This window comes from Haemaphysalis longicornis, unplaced genomic scaffold (genome assembly GCF_048455015.1).
Source record: "Haemaphysalis longicornis isolate Haplotype H1 unplaced genomic scaffold, Haemaphysalis longicornis Haplotype H1 scaffold_80, whole genome shotgun sequence".
NCBI classification, from domain to species: Eukaryota; Metazoa; Arthropoda; class Arachnida; order Ixodida; family Ixodidae; genus Haemaphysalis; species Haemaphysalis longicornis.
The window spans coordinates 213958-226523 of NW_027526446.1; the positions used below are offsets into that span (position 1 = coordinate 213958).

General features: G+C 49.2%; 1 protein-coding gene across 1 annotated transcript in view; it reads left to right on the forward strand.

Moving 5' to 3' along the window:
• The window catches only part of LOC144150843 (isatin hydrolase-like), a 58987-nt gene that overhangs the window by 35094 nt on the left and 11327 nt on the right, over positions 1–12566 (forward strand). Inside the window, exon 2 of the mRNA XM_077682198.1 lies at positions 2217–2473. Within this exon, the coding sequence (XP_077538324.1) occupies positions 2217–2473 (257 nt within the window). The remainder of the gene's footprint in view (positions 1–2216; positions 2474–12566) is intronic.

A 12566-nucleotide genomic window follows, 5' to 3' on the forward strand; every position in this document is an offset into this window, starting at 1 on the left:
TTGTTCTCGTCCTGTGTTGTTGAGGAACAGCGTTGTTGGCCGTTGTTGAGGAACTGTGCCCCGGGCCATGGCACCGCTCAGAGCGCCTTTAAGATGCGGAGCATCTCTTGCTCGGATGGATGTCACTTGTCCGTTCCCCATCCGCAGCGCCTCTGATGATGATTGTGGCAGGGTGTCCCTAGGGATTGGCCGACGAAAAAATCCATCACGAGATAGCTTCACGTTCAACCACCGTCGCCATATTCCCGTAGAAGAACCGCTGAAGGAGAAGAAGGAGAAGAAGACACAGCTGCGAAGAGGAGGGCGTGTACGTTTCTCTCAGCCGGTGCACCAACGTCAACAACCTTTACCTCATCAACGCTTAGATGCGAAGCATCTCTAGCTCTGGGGCATGTCACTTGTCCGTTCCCCATCCGCAGCGCCTCTGATGATGATTGTGGCAGGATGGCCCAAGGGATTGGCCAACCATAGAATCCATCACGAGATAGGTTCGCGTTCAACCACCGTCGTCATCTTCCCGTAGGGGAACCGCCGAAGAAGAAGAAGAACGAGAAAAAAAATCTGCGAAGAGGAGGGCGTGTACGTTGATAATTCATCACGATATAGCTTCGTGTTCAACCACCATCGTCATCTTCCCGTAGGGGAACCGCTGAAGAAGAAGAAGGAGAAGAAGACAAAGCTGCGAAGATGAGGGCGTGTACGTTGCTCTAAGCCGGTGCACCAACATCAACAACCTTTACCTCACAGACGCTGACGGAGACTACCGATTCTACCACAGAGAGAACATCGACAAGAACATGACGGACGAGTTTCGGCGCCTCGAGAACCACCGCCTACGCACCGTCACACAACAGTACTTGCGTGCCTTTGCCACCGGTGTGGACCCGGGCGCGAAATTTCCTCTTGCGCTACTAAACTCCAGATCACTCAACATAACGGCAACACAATGGAACCACACGGAACCCCCATGATGCTTCGCATCCTCATAAGGGTTCCCCACGGGAAGATGGTGTAAGTTTGTTAGATGCGACGCATCTCTTTCCTTCCTTTCCTTCCTTTCCTTGCGCCATCCCGTGAAGCAGACTACGTCGCGCCTGTCTACTTACCGCCGATTTACGGTAACGTCGAAACGTCGTCACGTTTGTCTAGTTTCGCCTGGCCCATTTGGGACAGTGGTAGCCATTCGTGCGAATACAAAACCAGAAAGACAATACAGAAAAGGCAGCCTCTCCACTCCGTGGATGATGGCGAGGGTGCGGAGTATGAGGACTCGAAATGACGTCCAAGTGCACCCCGAGTGACATCCGATTTGCTCCCCGACCGTCATTCGATTTGAGCCATGAGTTGCACCTTGATTATTCCCTAAATGAAGCTGCAACTCACGGCACAAATCGAATTTCGGATTTTCGCTTGATGGTGGTGTGCGCACGGATGAACGCGGACGGACATTGGGAGGTCCTAAGGTACTCCGCGCCGTTACAGGCGAGGGACTAAGCCGTTTGTCTCTCGGTCGTTAACTCACGGTCGTAGCCCAATGGGTAAGATGACTGACACTAACTGTGCCTGGTCTACCAGACACAGGCTCGAATCCTGGCGGTCCCTGTGTGATTTTTTGCTATTGTAAATGCTATGCGCACGGACACGGACAGACATTGTGCGGTCCTAAGGTATTCCACACCTCATAAATGAGTGCACGTACCTCTCATGACGATGACCAGCGATCAACACAATGAATGAGTTTGCACCTTTGTTCAAAATTGTGTAGCTCTGTGTCAAAGAGCGACATCGGTCTGTGTCTGTGTCGCTCTGTGTCTGTCTATTATCTACTTTGTGTGGCCTTCATGGGCACGCCACTGACATCGTAACTGCTGAGCGCACCCAGAGACGAAGGGAAGAGCTGTGGGAGCAGGGGTAGGGCTCTAATGCATTCTCTGCACTCGAAACAGATTTGTCAGGGTATTTATTCAGATGAGCTTGGCGCCCATCGATGCAAAAGCCGCACCCTGCTCCACTTCTCACGCGGCGTGCCAATTTGAATTTGCCGCCGAATCACGTGTGGGTGCCGCAACGTAACAGCGGTGTGAAGGGCGTTGCGGGCTTACCCGTCCCGCGTCACACCTCCGTGCCTCGTGGCCAGGAGTCGATACAGTGGCGTGAGGCCATTATCATATAACCTATCTGTACCTAGTTTTTCTACTTCTTTGCTTTTCCGACAGCGCTGCCGGCTGGCCAGTTTTCTTCCCGGACACCGGCGGTCTCGGAGGGGCGGACGGGGCGCGGCCGCCATGCCCTCCTCTTTGCTGCTCCTGGTAGCAGCGTGCGCGCTGGCCGTGCGACAAGCCAGCTGCCACAGTCCGATGGGGCCCAAGTTGGTGGACCTGTCGTATGTCTTGGACAAGAACACCGTCTACCCGTCCCCGTCGGCCAACTTCTCGCTTGACGTCCACTACAGCAAGACCAAGCACGGAGTCCGGTAAGTATACCGCAGAGAGCGCACGTTTGGCAGATTTTGACCCGCTTCTGTGGGGACTGCGTATGCAGTGCATCGCATTATGGCCACTGCGGCTTTACTGCACGAAGACGTTGTTGTCATGCAATAGCCTTAGGGCACTACCCCCACTTCTTCCGGGATTTTTTTTCTGCGGGATGTAGATTTAACCTGAAATGTGAAATCCGTCACACGCACATGTACTTACGCATAGACACGCACGCATATCGTGAGCGTTTATTCGGGCAGGCAACATTATCGCTTGATTGCTCAATCACAGCGTTTCCTTAAACATTGCCCATTCACCATCCGTTGGTGGGATAAATATCTCATAGCATCATCATATTTGGATGGTCATCCTCATGGGCCGTTTATTCTGTTATATGACTGCCGGTGACTTGTCTGAAGTCTACTGTCTTCTAACCGCATATATTTATTTCCAGATGAAGGGTTTGTTGAAAAAATACGATAACGATAGCCGGAAGTCTAGCAGGCTAAGGAAAGCATACAGGAAGTGGTTTTACTGTTTTTCGAATGAGCATAACCATTTTTCGAACAATTCGAAAATAAAGTGGAGAAACGCACGCGCACGAGTTGGGGACCGAGCTCGCGACCTTAGAATTACACGTCCGATGTCTTACCGGTTCGGTTTATTGGGTAATTGACAATGCGGTTTAACGCGCCGACGCTACCCAGACGACAAGGCGCACCGAAGTGGAGGGCTAGGGATTAATTTTGACCGCCAAAAAATCTTGTACGTGCGGCCACATCTTTAACAACCGAGCGTTTCCGCTTTTCGCCTCCATCAGAAAAGCGTCCGCCGTGGTCATGAATTGAACCCGCGTCGTTACTTGCCAATGCGGTTTCCCGAACGCGTATATGCATTTCCTAGTCGGTACCGCCAGCCGACACCTGAGCTTGCTTAAAGGGGGTTATATCACAGCATAAACGTACCTAAAGCATACAAAATCACCCGAACTGAAATAAATAACAGCCAAAACGGAACGGCAATGGTTCAAAACCACGGTGTAAGAAAATATTCAACAGAAAGAGCCGAAACTGACCTAAAAGGGGGGAAACCCGCAAGAAGCAGTGGCTGAAACTGACCAAAAGGGAACGAAAATACCTGAAATCCCATTTATAATGCATAAAGATGTCATAAATAGATTATATGTGTGATAACAAATGTTAATATTCAAATATGACAAATATTTGAAATTAAAAAAAAAGCCGTAACGGGATTTGAAACCCGGTTAGGATATTCGCTTCGCGGAGCGGAACATCTATATTACGAGACCAAGCAGTTATGATAGATTAAATTGAGGGCCACATGCACGGGGACATGGCTTCAAACATGCCCCTAGATGGCGCCATGCGTCGCTTTGCTGCGCTGACTAGGAACGCCTATACGCTTCCCGGGCGGCTGTATTCTCAAAAGGGCAGCGAAGTAAGCGGGTTGGAAGATACTGATGATCCAGCGCTAACGAAAAAAACGGCACAAGAAGAGAGGATATAACGAAATTTTTATTAGAAAAAAGCAGCTTATTTAAGCGAAAACGAAGGATTTAGTGACTGGTCATCCCCAGGCTACACAACATTAACAGGGAAAAAATCAGTTAGACAGTGCCTGTGTCGTCCCCTCGCTTATTGTCCCGTGTTTTCGCTAGTGCTGGCCGTCATGACTGTATTCTCTTCCACTTTATGGAGAATTTATGTTTATGTAACTCGATCCTGCGCTTGGGGGTGGGCAGCCAGCGCCGCTCCACAGTTAACCTCATTACACGTTTCGAGTTCACTCGTCACCATAATCATCCTCATCAACATAACCATCACCCCCAGCAGTATCAGCACCCAGCCTGCAAGTTGATGCTCAGTGCTTAGCGAATCCCCGCGCACCTCACTGACTCCCAACCACATACTTCAATCTTACGACAGACGAATTAACCATCTGCCCCCTCCTCCCTTTATTATCCCATTTCCTGTGAAGTGAACACCCTGCGTGCTAAAATTTTCCGGACAGGCAACAAGTGCACTTGTGGAGCACATACTTTTTGGCTGCAAGATATGCCATGGGAATATCACGCATGTTTTACGGTGCGACTGACTCCAAGACTCAATGTGTTTCAGTTATAATTATGAGCCAGAAAAGGCAACTCTTCCACTCTTTCAGTTCTCACAGAACCCAATGCAAGTGGTTTCGCGTTCGACAAAGCACACCTACACTTTTACGAAGTGTTAAAAACCAACCGGCGAGTGGTGCTCCTTTCGTTCAGCGAAAACGCAGCGTGCGGATAAAGTTCGCCAGACTCGTACGTGCGGAAAGGCCGTACTTCTTGTTTCCTCGTGACCCCCACAGCCCCGCGTGCCAGACTTTCGCTTCTGCGATCTGGAAGCATCCTTCCACGGCTCAATTTCCTTGCCAGCCGAGGCTGGTTGACGTGTCTGTCGCAGCCGAAAGCGGTAACGTACGTGCCCATCGTGAGATAGTCGGCGTAGTTACTTGTATTCTTTTCCTTTCAAAGCGAGGAAAAATCTTGTACCGGAAGATCGCAATCTCGGGCAGCGAGGCGCGGCGAGCGCGTCTCCTCGACACGTCTTCGTTCGAGTTGCCTTGTTCTGGGATGCTGCGCGGATCTCGAGCGCTACAAGGTGCCTTTCGCCTTCCTGAAACGTCTGCTATTCCAGTGCGTAAAGGCTGCTTCCTAGATTTGGCTCCCGTGTATGACGTGTATATATAGATACTACTTTCTCGGCGGTTTAAAGGCCGGAGTAAACGGAGGTAAACGACTTCCTAACGCCTTACTTCCAGATTTATGCGATTTTCTTCTCGAGTAGAGCGACAGAACGATTGTGTTGCTGCGTTCTCAGAACGCACGCACGCGTTTCAAGGTGGCCCTATAGACACGCTGTAACCCATAGGTCATTAACGCTGTGAGCAGGTCATTTCGCGTCAGGGAACCGGCTCCCGAGCTGAAAATCCCGAAGAAGCCGGCATCGCAGTGTCTCTCGGGGGTTCAGTAGGTCATGCGGGAAGCCACTGTCTATCTACGGCGCCGTATAAAAATGCCCGGAGCCCATCCGCTTACGCTGGAGGCCCCACAGCCCACACTGCGCGATGGCGACTTTTTTTCTTAATATCCCGCATTTTATTTTAGTAGAGAAAACTTTCCTTCCAAAACGCTTCGTTTCGTGCAAATATAAGTGCCGGCTTCCTGGAGGCACCAGGTGGAACGACGGGCCAGATCTTCGACTTCTGGGCCGCCCACAGAGTGCATGCGCATTGAGTCGACGAGAAACAAAAGAGAGCGGCGTGCGAGCCTTGACGCGTGACCCTGATTCGCAAGAATGGAGACGAAGAATCTAGCGTAGGGGGAAGTAAAGAATGAATAGGACAAAGGAGATTGAAGCGGAGGGGTTCAAGGGAAAGGTTACGCGCAGCTCATTTCTCGTCCGATATGCCAGTCATTAAAACCTGGGGTGATGAAGCCAGCGGTACTCTTTCGGTTGCATAGTGGGAATGCATTCAATGCCTCCATAACCGATATGACGTGCAAGTAGCATACTAATACATTCGTGAGTCATTATCGGTTATAGCATATATTTTGTTATCTGCACTCACTGTCTGCTTTAGTTATCTATGCTACAATCCACGGTATATAACTTTTCAAATTTATAATCACGTTGTTACAAAATAGCCATCATGCCAATGCTTAATGACAACAATAAAATTCACGCATCTTCACGAGTGAATCATGACGAGTGGGCGAAGCACTGGTGATCGTTTTTACCGTAAATCACCCGTGGCATTGCCCACTCGCGCATGTAAATGAGTGACAACGCGTGTGTACAGTATATACGATTCGAATCCAATCAAATCCGACACAAATCAATTTAATGCAATCCAATCCATGTCAATCCAATCCAAATCCAATCCATGTCAATCCAATGCTCCTCGCGCATGCGCAACACTGTGTACACGGCTGCCAAGCCCCTAGCAAAGCGAGGTTGCTTCGCCCTAAAAAAAACATTTCGAGAGTAACGAAAATGGTTAAAACAGCGGTGACTGGACAGTCACTTTCTCGCACTGCCCCTCTGCGACATTGCAGTTTCCCCATAACGACACAAACTGTTACCAATAACAAACATGATTGTGCGACTGCATTGGTGGCTCTGGTACTATTTCGTCGCACTGCTTGAATGCTCTTATGGAGTTTTGTTTTTCGGTAACGCTCTGCTTGCGATACTTCGTCAATGTCGTCCCGTCTGTCTGTGTATAGCAAAAAATTTGAAAGTTTGTCTCTATTTCTAATCCTTGGCGTGTGTGTGTGTGCAAACAACATTCCTTCCAAATAAAACATGGAAGTACCACATGTTGTTTTTATGGTCCTGCAGACCATCTTTAAGTAAAGGAAGCAAGTAAAAGGCAGGAATGTTCATCGGATTGCAACTATAGTTTTCTATCCTGCACGTGAAAAATGGGTAAATGACCAGAAATGGGAAAACAGAAAAGTGATTTACGGTGAATGTCACTAATTGTAGGCGTTCCCAGCGTTAATACACCACGTTCGAGTTTAATGATTGCCTCTAGAATCGTCCGTACAGGTTCGCCATTCGCGGAAAGCGTAAGAGATCCTTTCTCACCTTTGTGTTTACATGAATGTTTCAGTACGACATCCGTGAGAAAAAAACACTTGACTTAGGTGTTTCATTCCACACGCACTTGAGCGATATTTCTTTTAATTAATTTTAGGGGCGGAGCACTTTAAGGGCAAGGCTTGTCCGACCGGCGTCCGTGCTCACGGCACAGCACCTTGTAAATCGAGACATCTGTGAACAAAAGGTTCACAAAAGGTTAACAAGAACAAAATAAAAGGGTCACATAAGGTTAGAGAGAGAGAGAGAGAGAGAGAGAGAGAGAGACGCACAACGCCGTGTAAATCGAAACATCTGTGAACAAAAGGTTCACAAAAGGTTAACAAAAACAAAATAAGTGGTTCACAAAAGGTTAGAGAGAGAGAGAGAGAGAGAGAGAGAGAGAGAGAGAGAGAGAGAGAGAGAGAGAGAGAGAGAGAGAGACGCACAACACCGTGTAAATCGAAACATCTGTGAACAAAAGGTTCACAAAAGCTTAACAAGAACAAAATAAAAGATTTACAAAAGGTTAGAGAGAGAGGGAGTGCTCCTAGACTGCCGTGCTGCGCATGTGCGAGGAGCATCGGCCTGGATTTGAATTGGATTGGATTGGACTGGAATGATTATATTGGATTGGATTAAATTGTATTGTATTGGATTGGATTGGAAATCGTTCTAGCAGCAGTAAGCCCTCTCAAGGTTAATTTACGGTAAGAACGATCCCCGGTGCTTCGCCAAATCGTCATGATTCACTTCGTGGAGATGCGTGAATTTTTTATTCTTTTTTTTCTGTTATTAAGGGACATTCTATGCGCTTGCAACAAGGCCAGCAACAGCTTAACGAGCACGCCCGAAATTGAAAGCGTGCGCGTAACAAACGGTCTCCTGCCCCGCCACAAAGTGGAGCACACCTGGCCAGGGACAAACGGGCCGTCTTTCAACGAGAGCGGGCGAGCAGAATTCCCTTTGCCCAAAGACACCGCGGGTTGCCCATTAGCAGCAGCGAGAGCGCCGCATTCCGAGAACGACGCAATTAACCGCGACCTCACTGTCGCTGCGAAACCTCCCGCGGGCGAACCATGCGCAAACGATTCGACGCCACGCAAGGCATTGTGGCTGGCGTCAACATTAGAGCCACGCACACAATGCTCGTCTTTTACGGGCTGCTTAAACAGATCAGAATTTTTTTCCAGTTGTATACTAAAAGCTGCAAATGAGCGCAAAGTGCTAAAATCGTCTCCGAAGCGAGAAGGGATCCTGAGCCTATGCCCCGGTGAGCTTGTCGCCACATCACTCACTAACGCACACCCCGTTTTAGATGCGACTGCATCTCATTCACTCGCCTTGTCCCTCCATACGGCGTTGTCCGTCCACACCCCTCCCCCTACACTTTAAAGAAAATGAATAGTTAGCGGCGCCCGGTTTCGATCCCACGACCCTGTGGGCGGAACGCGAGGTACATGGTGCTCTTCCCACTGCGCCACAGAACCGAGACAGAATCAAATGCTACGAACGCGACCTTATATCCTTGACTCATTCAAACAACGTCAAGATGCTACTGATACAACGCATGATGGGGCAATGATTAACGCTTGCAATAAAAGAAAAGAAGCTCCCACTTACAGCAACAATGATGGAGTAAAGGTCGTTGCGACAGCGAAGAACCCAAGCATACCACTTCGGGAGATTGACCGAAATTGGCCAATAAAACATAATAATAATCATAAAACATAATAATCATACGCGTTCCCGACACGTTTCACGCGATTTCAGAATCAATCCAACGGAAACACCAAGTGAACCCTCCGATGCGTCGCATCTACACAGGGTTGCCCTCGCGGTGAGGTGGGCGCAATTTTTATTCCACGGCCGTGTGAGACTCTCGCGTGCACGTCATTCCGGAGACACGGTGTCGTAACGTGTAACTTACTAAAGGTTTGGCTCCGTGCAGGCTACTTTGCATGAACTCAAGGAGGCTCACTATTTGATCGCGTTTAGATCAAATATTGAAGCGTTATGTGGGACCCGCAAGAGGCACAATGGCTACCTCGTTGAGAGCATTGCTAACCGAATTTACTGGCTCGACTCCAGAGACCGATGGCGTTCGGATGTAGGAAGAGTGGAGAAGCACCCGTGCATAAATGAGAGCGGCCAGTGCGTGCGTTTACGAACCACATGAGGTGCATAACGTGTTATGAATCCTTCTCGCGTACGACGCGCCGTGTGGCCTATATACATGTGAAGCCAATTATGTCAACACGTGGAAGCTGGTGGTTGCGCCCAACAGTCGATGTCACCGGAACGTTTTCCGGCTTTTCGTCGTTGTTGTTTTTAACGTGAAGCGTTATTCGGATAATCGCCCAGACAGAGGGTGAGACACAGAGGCATTGTTTTGTCGACACATAGGAGGTGGAGGGAGAGATTGTACAGAGCATTTCGACGTTCCGAGGAATCGGCCCTGGCTTCTGCTGACGAATGAAGTTCGTTGGGTCATGTTGCTCTTCTTCTCCTCTAGATGAGGTCAGACACGCACTACTTTCGTGGCACGTGGTGTGCGCGTGGCATCCTCCAACGACTGTGGAACAGGTGGTAAGATGTCGAGTGAAACTGTTAAAGCGGAGAAGTAAATAATGGTAAAATGTAGCGCAGAAAAAACACACGGGGCCGAAAATTTAAATAATGGTAACATCTAGCGCAGAAAAAACACACGGGGCCGAAAATTATACACGCGGACTAACGCTTGTCCGTATGTATACTTTTATTCTCGTGTGTTTTTCCTGCGTTACATTTCACCACATGAATTACCAGCTAGCCCAGTCAACAGCTTTACTAAAGAAATAACGCTGTGTTAGGGAAAAAGACGCATAGCTAGTGTGGCGTGATTCACTTCGGTAAACGTCTGGAACATTCTGAAGCAACCGATTAGAACCCTTGCAACCGTGTTATCGCTGTGGACGACACTGTTGCTAGGGCGCACTGCATCCTGGGTATGAGCGCGTAATTTGAAATCACCCCAACGAAATCGACGAGGCGCTGTTGCGGACACTGTCATGGCTGGGTGGTGCCTGTGCATCGTGCGTGGCTGTAGATGCCGCTTTTTTAGCGTGAGCTACACTGGCCGAGGTTGAGCAGTTTCGCGTGGTTCCCGGAGAGCCGTGCTGCGCATGCGCGAGGAGCAGTGGCGCCTCACGGCGCACAGCTGGCGCGCCGGAGCCGCCGCCGCCGCGACTGGATTGGATTGGATTGCATTGGATTGGACTGGACTGCATTGAATTGGGTGGGAATGATTTGGATTCGATTGTATGGTATTGGATTGGAAATCCTTTTAGCAACAGTAAGCATGATTATCAGCTAATCTTAGACAACCAGGAAACCTAAGAATAACCAGCTGAACCTTAGCTCACGCTACGTATATCTTGTCATAGCCGAGCTAAGCCACTGCTAATTTTTGATAGGACGCAGTGCCTGGGGCAGGGGGGGGGGGTACGAGCGCATAATTTGCTTGAGAATTATTGGCTGGGCTGATTGGATTGGATTGGAAGTGCTATGTATGACCTTAAAGGCTGTAAGTTATCAATCAATGGTTTAAGTTAACAATGGTAAGTTATCAATGGTTTAAGTTAATAATGGTAAGGTATCAATGGTTTAATGCACCATTGCTATCTCGTGATTAGTCTCTGTTGCCCACATTTCGTGTGCCCCCCACGATTGCCTAGCGGCTGTCTGCCCGGGTGTTTCCCTTCTTCCTTCGTCAAAGGCCGAATACCTGCCACCATTTCTTCCTAAAGATTCAGAGGTCCGCAATGGCACCGTGGTTGTTTCACACGGTGTAGACAGGAAATAAACGCCTTGTTTCTTCTTTCACGCTTCTTCAATTTCACCAGTCGTCAAAATAAACCCTATGCTTACATCATTCGGTTTCTCACAGAAACCCTACGATGCCCTGGACGCTGCGCCAGACATTTCTGTTCCGTACATTCGTACGAAGAAAAGTCAGCCTCTCTTTGGAACAGGGATGCATGTACGCGAAAAATATTTCACTTTTCAGTGTTTACACCATACTCGCTCTCTTTCAGTAATATACGTGCAATGCAAGAATTACCAGTCTGCCCAGTGTTCTCCTTACCTCTGCAACACGTCTTTGACGACGTTTTTTTTTTTTTTTTTAACACAAAATATTTTATGCCCGGGTGCACCAAGATCTTTCCAGCGTCATATCCGTCACGGAAATGACGTCGCCGGAAAAAGTTCCATTGACGCGGCTGCGCCCGGAATTGAGCCAAGAACTCTCTCGCCGCAACGCGAGGTACACAGCTGTCTGCCCACTGCGCTAGGAATTCAAGCGCAGGTAGGTCTCCGAACGCGCCTTATATCTTTCCCACTACTTTCTTCATTCAGATGCCGTCTAGGAGATGCTGCCGTCTAGGAGAAGTGAAGCGAAGTAGTTCCATACCCAGCTTTCTCGCTCAAAATTACAACCTCTCGGGAACCTAGCAAAACGATTGTAGGAAAATGATATTTGGCATAAAGCTAGAAGCCAACGTGAAGATTAAAACGCTAAAGGAACATTTGAGGTTTCTGACTATTTGTTTGTGTAATTCGCTGTCTAAATCTAACTCCCCATGCATTTCTATGGGATAGTTCCCATGGCTCAGGAACCCAGTCGCGCAACGTGCGCGACTTGAAACCGTGCACAAAGCAAGTATGCACCCCAAATATTAGCTGTGCAAAATAAGTTTTCATTTCGCTAAAAAACTTGCAGAATAATCACTGTTGAAAGGACTGCCATGAGCGTGAAACCTGCACACGATCATGACACTAATGAGCACCGACAGTTGGCGCCTCGATGCCAGCGTTTTTGTGTACGCGGGACGCGGAGGCACCCTTTGCTAGAGCTGCGCACAGGCCGAAAATTTGGGCCCGAACCCAGCCCGGGCCCGGTGCTTATCGCAGTAGGTCTGGCCCGACCCGACTAAGAAGGCCAACGGGCCGGCCCTGGCCGGCTGCATGTTTCCAACCCAAATACCGTAGGGGCCCGTGCCTGATCGGGGCACGTTTGGAAGCGAAAACTACCTAAAGGCGGAAAAATTCACCTTAAGGGAAATGATAACAGGCAAAACCAACATTAAACGGGCAAAACAACCCCAATTAAACATAACAATCATGCACATATCCCTACCGCAGCTGTCCTTCGCTCAGCTACAGACAGACAGACAATGAACTTTATTGAATGTCCTGAGGAGCACTGCTGCCGTTCAGGGCGGCAGCGCTGCGGGCCGCTCCCACGTGGGGACGGGGAGGCCGAGCCTCACCGCCGCGTCGTGGGCCCTCTGGACGGCCCTTAGCTGGTGCATTAGATCAGGGCTCTCCAAGTCGGAGCGCCATTCTTCCTCGGTTTTGCGTTGAGGGCCCCGAAGTGAGGGACACCGCCAGAGCATATGATCTA